Source organism: Mustela lutreola, chromosome X, assembly GCF_030435805.1.
Source record: "Mustela lutreola isolate mMusLut2 chromosome X, mMusLut2.pri, whole genome shotgun sequence".
Classification (NCBI taxonomy): domain Eukaryota; kingdom Metazoa; phylum Chordata; class Mammalia; order Carnivora; family Mustelidae; genus Mustela; species Mustela lutreola.
In genome coordinates, this window is record NC_081308.1 from 46420579 (window position 1) to 46433809 (window position 13231).

A 13231-nucleotide genomic window follows, 5' to 3' on the forward strand; every position below is an offset into this window, starting at 1 on the left:
GTTTTCTGTACTTTTGGTATCATACCTAACACTTCTTTGTCAAACCTGAGATCATAAAAATTTCTAGAGCCTCTTCTTGGGGTGAGGCTTGGCTCATGGCTTTCAGGACCTAGAAAAGCTCGAATTTGAGATGGACCTTGCTCCCCCTTATCTTCACTTTCTGACTCCTGCCTCACCCTGGCTCTGGGCCCCATGGAAGGAAGCCACTCTGCTGCCTGGGATCCTTGCCTGTATGCCCAATTGCCAACTGAACAAGACAACTCATGCCTGGGGACAACTTACCACTGCCAAGATTTGGTTTGTGATCATCCATGCTGCTGCCTCTGGGTGAAGAACAGCTGCAGTGGATTGACCTAGAGTTGGTTGAAGGTATTTTCCTGGTAACACCCAGGACTAGTGTGAAACTCAAATTTTCCCAAATTCTCAAGAGCTCAGCACATTGGTTTTTCAGTAAGTTAGTTCTCATCAGTTTGGTTCTAAGAGACTTGATGGTTTGGTGAATTGGCCACTTCATCTAGTTTTTTTTTTTTTTTTTTTTTAAGTGTTGGGGCGCCTGGGTGACTCAGTCAGTTAAGTGTCTGCTTTGGGCTCAGGTCCCGATCTCAGGGTCCTGGGATGGAGCCTCTTGTCAGGTTCCCTGCTCAGCAGGGAATCTGCTGCTTCTTCTCCCTCTGCACCACCCCCATGCTCGTGCACTCTCTCTCTCAAATAAATAAATAAAAATCTTTAAAAAAAAAGTAAAAATAAGGATACTTGGGTGGATCAGTCAGTTAAGCATCTGACTTCTGTTCAGGTCATGATCCCAGGACCCTGGGATCAAGTCCCACACTGGGCTCCTTGCAGGGAGCCTGCTTCTCCCTCTGTCTGCCACTCACCCTGCTCATGCTCTCTCTCTCTCTGATAAATAAATAAATAAATAAATAAATAAATAAATAAAATCTTTAAAAAAAATAAAAATAAAGTGTTATCTTTTGATAATAAAGAAGAAATAAGAATATAGACATGTATCGGGGCACTTTGTTGGCTCAGTTGGTTAAGTAACTGACTCTTCGTTTCCCCTTAGCTCATGATCTCAGGGTTTTGAGATTGAGCCCCTTGTTGGGCTCCATGGTCAGTGTGGAGTGGTCAGGGGGAGATTCTCTCCCTCTACCCCTGCTCACATTCTGTCTCTCAAATAAATAAATAAAATTTTTTTAAAAAAGAAGGGAATATAGACATGTATCTGCTTATTTTTGCAAAGAAGAAACACAGGAAGAACAAACCATAAATGAATGCAATTGTTCATCCCAGAGCCAGGGTGGGCATCTGGGCACTCTGAGAGGCCCTCCATTTTGGCCACTTTCAGGGCCAGGGGAAGGAGAGATTGCAGAGCAACCCTCCCTAGAGGGATTCTGGGCCTGTCCCCCAACCCAGGCCACCAGAGCCTTCTCAGCTGGACAAAACCTCCATGTTGCTGATCTGAGCTGGCATGGTTAAGGCACCAGCTCCCCAGGTGTGAGATCCCTAGGAACCAAGGCTGGGTGCAGGGAGTGCATCCAGCATGGAACTGCCAGGTACAGGCTGGCCTGGTGCCCTGGACCTAACTGGTTCTGCGACTTCACCTTCAGTCAACTCTGTCCTGCCCTCTGTTAGGGCCATTAGCAGTGAGGCCCACAGCTGGGGACTGGGGGAGATTAGGGCCCACATCTAACACCAGGAGATCTTTTAATTCATCCAGTCAATTCCTTATTGAGCACCTTTATGTTCTAAGTGCTGGGGAAACCATGGGGAATAAAATAGGCCTAAACCTTTGCCCCAGGGAAGCTGCCATTTTGGCAGAGACAGCAAACAGTAAACAAGTCAGTACATTATGTCGAATGCCCTGGAGGAAATGAAGCAGGGAGGGTACTTAGTGATGATCAGAGAAGGCCTTTCTGAGGTGACCCATGAACTTAGACTGGAATTGTGACCTGAAGGAACCAGTTGTGCACTGATCTGGGGGAATGGGTATTCTAGGCACAGGGCAATGTAAAGGTTTTGAGTTGGAAATAAGCTTGGTTAGTGACTAGGATCCAGTAAGGGCAGAAATGCTTGGGGCTCAGGTTTTTGCCAGGCACACATTCCAGCTTGGCTCAATCGGTAACACAGAGGGAGAGGGAGAGGGAGAGGAGAGGCTCTCCTGAAGCTGGGCAGGTACAGATGGTGGTGGGAAGGGTCATGGGCATAGGAAGTAGGTATGGGCGTATGACATTTCAGTGACTCTGCTGGGGATGGGGTCAGCATAGAATTAAGACTGAAGATGAATCAGGATTAGAATGGGGGGGGGGGTCAGGGAGGGAATGTAGACAGGGAGGTAGAGTATTCCTAGACCCTTTGGGGGATACCTCACCTTCCTCACCTTTTCTTTCCTTCTTTCCTTCCCTGGGAGAAAGCCACCCCCTGCATCTGGGGAGAGCCTTGGATACAGATGGCAGGTGCTTTTCACCCAGTGGATCACCTGTCTCCTGTAGTATGTCCTGAGGCTGCAAGATGGTGGCCTTGGTCTATGAGAGTGGGAGTGGAAAAAATTTTCAATCAGAGTCTTTTTCCTTGCTCTCTCGCTCTCTCCCCACCCTCTCTTTTCAATCAGAGGCCCAGACACATAGAAAGGAGACAGCACAGGCACAGCCCCTGAATCACCCAGAGACATCCATCTAGAATAACCACGCATTACTCATACACACACATACACACAGCATGAACACAAATGTAAGCACACATACTCTGACATATAGCAACTGTAAAAACAGAGACACATGCAGACACAGTCACCCAGAGACACTGAGTATAGCGACTGTCAGTCTCTCACAAAGAGACACATCACATAGAGACGCACATGCCATGCATAGACACAGCCCATGAACACAGACATGAGCAGAACCTACACAGGCTAACATACAATGATACCAAACCTTCCCTGTACAGACAGTCACACAGGTACACATTCACAAACAAAGGTACTGAGAAACAGAGGAGCATGCAGACTGAGGTCACACATACTGAGTCAGCCATAGAAATTCTCTTAAAACACACTGTCAGACACAGGCACACAGAAGAAGACATCATCATGCATAACCAATCATATCCAGTGTGTTTCTTATTGAGATATAGCAACCATCAGTGATCACTGCTTGGGTCTGTGATTTCATTAGGAGCTGGGCTGGAATAAATTAAATGAAGTAAGAGGGAGACACAGTTATGGAGCATAGAATTTATGGGTAAGTTGGGAAGTGAGGACATGAGAGAGGTGTGGAACAGTGAAAAGGTAATAGATAGAAGCAATAAATTCAAGGTGCTCATGGGGCTGAAGGGTGTCATGGTTAATTTTATAAGTCAGTTTGACTGGGCCACTGGTTGCTTCCTATTCCCATAACCTTATGCTCTGAAGGCCTAGAGGTCTTATTTCCAAAAGGCAGAATGCTTCCACCAGGAGGCACAATAATGAGTCCATTGAACCAGAAGTTGAGTCTGCCACCTGGACACTTTGGGCTTCTCATGCCTCTGAATCAACTGGTAAAGAAGGGAGTTACTGTGCTGGCTGGGATAACTGATCCTGACTACTCAGGGGAAACTGGACTGCTACTCCATGACAGAGATAAGGAAGAGTATTCTGCAATACAGAGATCCCTTAGGGCAGCTCTTAGTGTTACAGTGCCCTGATGATTAAGGTCAATGGAATAACTGCAACAACACAATCAAGGTAGGACTACTAATGGCCCAGACCTTTCAGGAATGAAGGTTTGGGCCACCCCACCAGCAAAGGAGCACAACCAGCTGAGGTGCTTTCTGAGGGTAAGGGGAGGGAATATGGAATAGGTAGGTGAAGAAGGTGGTTATAAATACCAACTACAAGCATGTGGCCAGTTACAGAAATGAGGACTGTAAGTTTGAGTATTTCCTCCTTATTTTGTGCTATGGACTGAATTTCTGTATCCCCTCAAAATACATATGTTGAAGTCTGTGAGATAGTAGAAAATATATACTGGTTTCTGTCCCTGGCTCCTGACACAGGCCTCCTGAAACCCTTGTAATTTCTTGGGTGATAGGAGGAGTGTCTTTTATTCCAATGAAGTGACTCTGGGTGGGGTCCTGATGGCTCCTGGATGAGGGCTGGTCACCAGAAAATCCAAACCATGATTAGAAACTTGGAATTTTCAGCCCCACCCCTTCGTTCACTTGAGAAGGGAAAAGGGATGAAAATGGAGTTAATGACCAACTGCGCCTACATGATGAAGCCCCCATAAAATCCCCAAAGTACAAGGTCTGGAGAGCTTCTGGATTGATGGACAAGGTGTGGAAGTATTGAGAAAGCGGCATATCTGTAGAGGACATGGAAGGTCAGTGCCTCTTCCCACCTACCTTGCTCTACACATCTCATCCATCTGGTAAATATAAGTAAATATTTCCCTGAGTTCTGTGAGCTACTCTAGCAAATCGAGCAGGTTGAGGATGTAGGGATTCTGGTGATGACCAAATGTGAGTTGCAGAAGACAATGTCTCAGATGGGTCAGAAAAGAAAGTTTGGGGACCTCTGTTTCAGCCATGATAAAGTAACAGGGATTAAATTTACTCTCCTGCCTTAAACAACTGAAAAACCAGATAAGTTGTATGAAACAATAGTCTCTAGACATTAGACAACAGGACACATGGGACCATGATCCCTGAGAGAAGGTAAACGATGAGTGAACCATATGACTGCCTGGAGAGAATTTCCACGTGTTTTGTGTGGCATGGTGGGGGAACTCAAAAGGAGTCTGGTGGTCTCTTTTAGTTTAGAAGACCTAGTAAGAGTTTGTGGAGATCACAACAGCTAGAATTCTCAAAACAGAGCCGAGTACTATGGAGAAGGAAGCTTCACAGAGAGAGAAAGCTCTGGAGATCTACAGAGGGCTCCTTTCAAATCGTCAACCAAGTACTGATCAGCAAACCTATGTGAGGAAACTTCCTGAGGCCAGGAAAAGTCCACTGAAAAGGATCAGGAGGAACAATCCTCAGAGGTGGTAGTTCATCACCACACCAGTCTGAGTGGAAAAACCTATGAGGCACTGAATAGAGAACTTAGAAGGGTATTGCCTCAGTAGCAGATTAGTTCTAGACTATCAAATTAGCTCTGAAATAAAGACCATTCAGGTCTAGCTTTAAAAACTTAAAAGCAAACCTCAAAAGGATAACATTGATTAACTGTGCCCCAGAACACTCCCCTACCATCCCCTCCCCCCAGTGTTTTAAGTACCCTCCCAAAAAAGTCAACATTCAACAAGGTAAAATTTACAATGTCTGGCATCCAAAAAAAGATTATCAGGCATGCAAAGAAGCCAGAAAATACAACCCCTAATGAGAAGAAAAATAATTCCTAAAAAATGACAGATGATAGAACCAATAGACAAATAACATTAAAACAGCCATTATAAATATAATCCATGTGCTCAAGAAGGTAGCAGAAAGCATGAACATGGCCAAAATACCACACCCAGAAAGCATGAACATGGCCAAAATACCACACCCAAGGAAGGTCCTCCCCCACTCCCCAAAACTCAGAGCTGAGATCCAATCCTTGTTGGAGAGAATATGGCTGTGGCTCATTGAGTGGTGGAACTTGCTCAAAATCTACTTTTTGGAACTTGCCAGAAATCCACCCTCTAGGATACCAAAGAAAGCTGTTCATGGGGAGCTGTACCATCAGAGGCACACTGCCACAAAACTACCTGGGGGAAGGTGCCAGGGGAGGTCGTTGGCCACTGGGCACTGCTGGCTGCTGTGCATTGCAGGAACTGGAAAAAATGAGGAAGTTGTGAGTGCTTCAGAAGCCAGAAGCAAACTGCTGTTAACCCATCTGATGGTGGGTTTAAGATAGAAGCTGCTGGCCACTGGGTGCTTATGGTCACCACGCACTGCAGGAGCCAGGCACTAGAGAATCTAGGGATATCCTGGTGCTGGAGAAAGCTGTGTATGCTGCAGGAACCTGCTGAGTGGGCACAACAGAGTCAGGAAGCAGAACCATTTCCTTCTTGCAATGTTTCCAGTGCCCTCTACTGGCAAAACTTCAGTGCTAGCTGGCAAAGGAAAAATACTTAAACGGGCCAGATCCATTTTTCACAGAGCAGGCCTAGAGTGAATTTGAAGCCAAAATGAACAATCAGGTGGCAATCAAGGATGGATTAACAGTCCACCCCTTTGACTACTCAGCTTACATGTGTACCCCTCTACACGTATTTGAATTCTGATACAACAAAGCAATTTTATTTCTACCTATATATGGCTATCCTTCTCTTAAAGAGGAAGTTACCATTCTTTCCCCAAAATGAGACACACAGTCCCAAGGGTCACTGTATTCATTGTTGCCTATATTAATTATCCCTCAAATTTGGTCACAGTCCCACTGCTATTCTAATACTGTTAGACTAAATTGTAAGATTAACTTTCAACAACTATTTGTATATAAAATAAAAACGGAAAGGAGAGAGAAAAAGAAAATAGCTAGCATATAGAGATAAACACATAAATATAACAAGCAAAAAGAAAATAGGCAAAGCTAAAATGGCACTCATTTCTATAATTGATCATGAAGCTGTAATTCCCCTCTGTGGCTCTCCTCTTCTGCTATCAATTCCATATTTCCTCTGCCTTCTTCCAGCACCTCAGGTGATCTTTTTTTAATCTAACAGAATGACCCAAACTTTCATTTCTAAAGGGTCTGAGTTCTCCATCATCCTGTCTATTGTGAGTTGCTTTACTTCTCCATGAACTTTTACTATTGGGCATGGTCGTACTAAGAGGCACCCCAGATAATCCTTTGAGTTGCAAGTATAGTCTTCCTTGCTTCCATTGTATAAGCAACCTGATTTCCCCTTGGTAATGAAAATAAATCATTCCAGCCAATGAATTAACTCTACCTCCATCCCCGCCCCGTGTTTATTTGCCTGTAGTTTCACTGGCATAGGAGTCCAAAATGTCTCAGCTTCCAATTCAGTAGAACTATTGTTGTGCCCCTGGTAGAGGCTCCTTTCATTGGCAAAGAATCATCAAAATTTAGGGGACAGTATCTCCAGCTTCATTAGGTTCTTCCCACATGCACCCATGCCAATTTACAGAACCTTAGTCCTTTCCCATCAATGCCCTCACTTTAACAGTAGACACCCTGCAAGGCTGCAATTTCAATTTGCATTGTAATTTGGCCAATTGCATGAGACTCTGCAGTTGATTTTCAGTAAACTCAGCTCTCTGGCTACAGAAGATTAGGGTCTCCTTCAGGACACACCTAGATCTTAGGTCATTTATGTGGTGCTTGAGCTGGGAATTCAAATCTCTGAGCTCATCCTTTTCTTCCTCTACTTTGTCCAGCAATATTAGGAGCAACTGGCCAATACCATTATATTTGTTTGTTCTCTAAAAATGTTTGAATGTATCATATACACTGTCACTGAGCCCTTTCTTATAAGAAGTTGATTAGAAGTATCCAATGGATATATTTTCTGTATCTCTATTGCCAGATCAGGCCATGTTCTATTAGTACTCTCTTTACACTGGAAATGGAGTCATTAGCATCTTTAAATTTAATCAGATTAGAGAACCAACTCCAGAAACTCCAGAATCAATTTAGAAAACTCATCCCTTTGCATAAACCTATATACCATCAACTGAGTGACTGTGGGGATCATGTGGTCATAATGAACACAAGGCACATTGCATTTTCTGGAAATAAATGGGAACAAAAAGTTTACTCCTCACATACTGGCTATCCAGGGGGATTTAAACAAGTAACAGCTGCTCAGCTACACCAGAAGGATCCAGTAGCAATCGTGAAACTAGCTATTTATGGCATGCTGCCAAAAAACCTTCACAGAAGAACTCTGATGCAGAGATTGCATCTTTTCCCAGATGAGGACATACCAGAAGATATTCGTAAGAATTTAGTAGAAGAGTTGCCTCAACCACGAAAAGTACCCAAACGTCTAGATGAGTACACACAGGAAGAAATAGAGGCTTTCCCAAGACTGTGGTCTCCACCTGAAGATTATCGACTCTAGAAGAGTGACGATGGCAGGAAAGAGCCATGCGGTGACGGCAGCTTCTTCCTGAGGAGTCTCTCCGGAGCTCCAGGCAGAGGGAGACAGCCGCTGCGTTTTGACAAGGAACTTGACATGGGAGCTGAAAGCTTATGGAGAAGGCTCTGGAGGTGATACTCCTTAATAGGAAATTGCAACAAAATACATTATTTTATAGAATTATTTTATTATATAGTCCAATTTGAATTGCTGTAAGGGATGCTAAGAATAAAACTGCTTACTTGTGTAAAAAAAAAAAAAAACTCATCCTTAACATTCTGTTCATCTAACTCCAGTCCTGGCACCAAAATAGGTATTAGTCAGTGTTCTTCAGAGAGAACCAATGAGATATTCTTATATATAAAGAGATTTATTACAAGGAGTTGGCTCATGAGATTACGGAGGGTAAGAAGTCCCAAGATCTGCAGCCAGCAGAGATGGTGTAGCATATAGTATACAGTAGTATACTGTATACTGGTGTAGTATATAGTATAAAGTAACAGTACATAGTATAGAGAGTGAATGGTATAGTTCTAGTCCCAGTCCAAAGGCCTGAGAACCAGGAGAGCAAATGGTGTAGTTCGAGTCTGAGGCTGAGACTGAGGCTGAGGCTGAAGCAGGAGAAGACTGATGTCCTGGTTTAAAGACAGCCAGTCAGGCAGAGGAAGAGTGAATTCTCTCTCTCTCTCTCTCTTTTTTTTTTTTTTTTTTGCAAGAATAAGTGTTTATTGGATGAGACAGGAGAGATAAATAAGGAATCATGTTTCAAGCTTTTAAAGACCACCAAATAGTTCATTACCTCTCTGCAATTAAACCCGAGATTTGACATTTAGACAACAGTGACCATGCAGACCTACAGTCTATTAGAAACAATCAAATCTTTCAAAGAGTTTCTAGATATAGTACTACTTGGGCCTAGACTTGATTTCCCAAGTCTCTCCAAAACAGTTCTTTATGTCAGTAGATAACAAATCCCAGAGTACAAAAGCATTCTGCACATACATATAATGCACAATTTTATACATAGAAAACTAAGACATCTCGCTTGGTAAAGTTAGAACTAACTTTCAAGATGACTTTGTGAATAAGTAATTACATTAAGAAAGCAAGTGAATTCTCTTTTACTCGGCCTTTTTGTTCTGTTCAGGCCTTTAAAGGACTGGATGAAGCCCACTCACACTAGGGAGGCAATCTACTTTACTCAGTCTACCAATTCAAATCTTAATCTCATCCAGAAGTACTTTCACAGGCACGCCCAGAATAATATTTAATCAAATATCTGGGCATACCATGCCTCAGTCAGGTTGACAAATAAAATTAACCATCACAGCAACACAGATTTCCCAACTAGGAGAACTCAAAATTGCCATGATGGGAAGCAAAAATTCTGTGAGTGGGTTATTTGGTGTAATAGTGAGAAGTGCCATTCCTACTCTTCCTCCTTGATTTCAGGACCCATTTATACTGGTTATCGGAGATATTATATGGTGCTATCATATAATGGTCTCTGATTCAAAGTATATGCTCTATCCTATAAAACAGAATCTCACCTTTTCAGGGTGTTGTTTCTTAACTAGCATCATAACTGAGTCTTCAAAGGCATTCCACCTTTCAATTAGGCCAGCTGTTTCCAGATGATGTGGTATGTGGTAAGACCAGTTAATTCCATAGCCATGAACCTATGGCCACACCTCCTTTGCTGTGAAATGAGTTTCTGGATCAGATGCAATGCAATGCAAAAGAGTTCACTGATGGTGGTGTTGGCACAAGCAATACGAATGGGAAAGGGAAACCATATCTAGAAAATGTGTCTATTCCTATGCAGATGAATCTCTGTCCTCCTTCATAATGGAAGAAGTCCAATATAATCAACCTGCCATCAGGTTGGTCCCCACAAGGAATAATGCCTTATCAGGGACTCGATTTTCATTTCTGTTTGGTGGCAGTTAGGCACTCAGAAACATCACTAACTACACCATGCTCATTAAAGGGAAGTCTATATTGTTGAGCCCAGGCATAGTTTCCATCTCCACCATTTTGTTCTGGGCTGCTATGGACTGAATTGTGTCCCTCAATATTTATATGTTGAAACCCTAACCTGCAGTTGTGATGGTATTTGGAGACGGAGCCTTTGGAAGATGATTAAGTCATGAGGGTGGAACCCTCATGTAGGATTAGTGTCCTTGTAAAAAGAGACATGAAAGAACCTTGTCTCTCTGTTACAGGAGGACACAGCAAGAAGATGGCTGTGTGCACGGAGAGAGATCTCAGCAGGAACGAAATCTGCCCACGCTCAGATTTTGGAACTTCTCCAGCCTCCAGAAGTGTGAGAAATAAATTTCTGTTGTTTAAGCTACCCAGTCTATGATGTTTTGTTATTATAGCCTGAGAAGACTAGTACACAGGCCCATTGTTTCTTTTACCAAACACTGGAGTGGCTGGTAAAAGAAGTTGACTGATGTGCACAGAGCAAGTCTCCTCTGCAGTAAATGCCTTTTGGTGAGTATTCACATGGGATACACATATCCTCACTGTGTCCATTCAGATGTTCATCCACTTCTCTCATTCCTCGACTTCTTTTTTTTTTTTTTTAAAGATTTATTTATTTATTTGACAGAGATTACAAGTAGGCAGAGAGGCAGGCAGAGAGAGAGAGAGGAGGAAGCAGGCTCCCTGCTGAGCAGAGAGCCCGATGCGGGACTCGATCCCAGGACCCTGAGATCATGACCTGAGCCGAAGGCAGCGGCTTAACCCACTGAGCCACCCAGGCGCCCCTCATTCCTCGACTTCTTGGTCACTAATATTACAGTACTATCCTTTCCAACTCCCTGATCACATGCATCAGTGTAGATCCATACTTCTGGCTCTTTCTTGCTCCAGACGCAGTAGACAATGAAATATACTGCTTTGTGTTTGGCTCACTAGAGAGGATTTTCCTTCACCACTAACATTCACAGTCACCTCTGAGTAGAGCTGTAATGCACATCTCCACTTTCAAATGTTATCAACATATCATGCAGGCCCATATATAAACCAGGCTTGAGTCTTGTCTTTTTCAGTCAACTCATCAACTCATCATAAGAAATGTCCCGTGATACCATAGACATGGACTGAAGGAGAGGAGGCAGTATTACAGGATTTCAGGTGTCAAAAGAGTCTGAGCCACTTGCTCATACAATTTTCTTGGACCTTCCGGACTTGCTCAAGTTGTTGTTGTTGTTGTTGTTGTTTTTATGCGATAATAAATTGCTGCTATGCATGTCTAACCATATGACTATGTGGGTCAGACAAAACACCCAAGTGGGAATCTCAAAATATATGGCCACCTGATATCTAATTACCGGTTAGGTGTTTGTTCTATGCCAAGGTCTAGTAGTATGCCAGAAGCTGTTTCTCAAAAGGAGAATAGTTATCTGCAAAAGAGGGTACAGACTTGCTCTAAAATCCTAGCGGCTTACACTGATTCTCTCATTGGTGCTTGCCAGAACCTTTATACAGCATTCTTATTTGTCAAGTGCCAGTGGATCTGCTGGATCATAAGGTCCCAGTTAAAGAGTAGCTTGTACTGAAGTCTGAATATGCCTAGCTTTGGCTAGTTCTGGTCCTATTGGAAACTGGAAACCTTGTGGGTTCAAAGTCGCACACTCAAATGTTGCTTCCAAAATCCAAAGAAGCCTACCAAGGTATCTAAGTCTGTTTGGGCTACTATAACAAAACATCACAGACTGCATGATTTCTATACAACATATATTCCTCACACTTCTGAAGCCTGGAAGTCCAAGATCACAGCACTGGCATTTCTGATGAGTGGTAAGGACCTCCTTCCCCACCGACAGCTTTCTTCTCACTGTAACCTCATGTAGTAGAAGGTGGGATGGAGCTCTGTTGGGGTCATTCTTACCAACGCATCTAAGATACTTGATACTTCCTTTTCACCAGATCTAATCAGCCTTTCATCAATATTGAAGCCCAGTGTGATGTTTTATTGAGTGTCAAGATGATCAGGATCTCTGCAGACTATACATGGCAGAGACCAGGAGATTTGGTGTATACCTGAAGCAACACTTTCAAGTTATTCTGTTGATCTTTTTTTTCTTTAAGTAACCTCTACTCCCAACATGGGGTTTAAACTCACAACCTTGAGATCAAGAGTTAAATTCTCTACCAACTGAGCCAGCTAGGTGCCCCCAAATTGTATTGGTGTTCTTGGCAGTTAAAGCAAATGGCATCTGGTAGTCCTTGAAGTTTATTTTTTAGAAAAAAAGCCATTGGCCAGGCCAATACCTGCATACCAAGTTCCAGGAATTAAGCGAATTGTTCCAGTAAATATACTGTATCTGGAACAGCATCTACAACTAGAATCACCACCTGATTGAATTCATGATAGTCTGCAGTCATTATCCAAGATTCAGCTGACTTCTGCATAGGCCATACTGGCAAGTTAAAGGGAAATATGGTAAATATCACTCTTTTTTTTTTTTTGTCTTTTATGATGACATTAATCTCTGCATTCTCCTGGGGATGTATTATCATTGGTTACTAACTTTGAAGATAGAAGAAGTTCACTTTCACTTAGCCCCCTTCTTAACATAATGCCCTTCATTATTATCAGTAAACTGATGTGGGGATTGTGCCAGTTTCTAAGTATATTTATTCCAATAATAAACTTAGGAACTGGGGAAATAACCACAAGGTGGGTTACTAGTCCAACTGGGCTCAATGGGAATAAGATCTGAGGTAAAATTCTATAATTTGGCCACCACTTTGTAAAGCAAAAGTAGAGCCCCCACTTTGACTGTTGGGTCACAGTGGCATTTTGGGTCCCCAGGAGTTAATGTTAATTCAGAGCCAGTACCTAGGAATCCTCATAAAGTCTCGGTATTTCCTTTTCCTCAACGAGCACTCAATCTATTAAAAGGGCCACAGGTCCCTTTGGGGAAGGCTTGGAGGAAGATTTGCAATATGTTTTTGCAGCAATGATGCATGCTCCTTCCTCAAGGGAACCTGGTTTCCCCTTTAATCAAAGGTCTGTAGGTCTACAAATTGATCTCAGACTAGAAAAAGCAAGAGGCTGACTCTCCACTATGATGACTTGAGTCAGATTTCTGGTTACTAGATCTAGAACTTTTCTTATCATATAGATTAGCAATATTGCAGAAGACTATTCA

General features: G+C 42.9%; 1 protein-coding gene across 1 annotated transcript; it reads left to right on the forward strand.

Moving 5' to 3' along the window:
- Positions 1 to 7547: 7547 nt before the first annotated feature.
- Positions 7548 to 8319, forward strand: LOC131820958 (large ribosomal subunit protein uL13m-like). Its single transcript, XM_059156795.1, has one exon. The coding sequence runs from the start codon at positions 7548 to 7550 to the stop codon at positions 8043 to 8045; it is 498 nt and encodes a 165-aa protein (XP_059012778.1). The 3' UTR covers positions 8046 to 8319.
- Positions 8320 to 13231: the final 4912 nt, after the last annotated feature.

Bases quoted from the DNA above. Each gene is read 5' to 3' on its own strand.
- LOC131820958 (XM_059156795.1), top strand. From the start codon at position 7,548: ATGGAGTCATTAGCATCTTTAAATTTAATCAGATTAGAGAACCAACTC.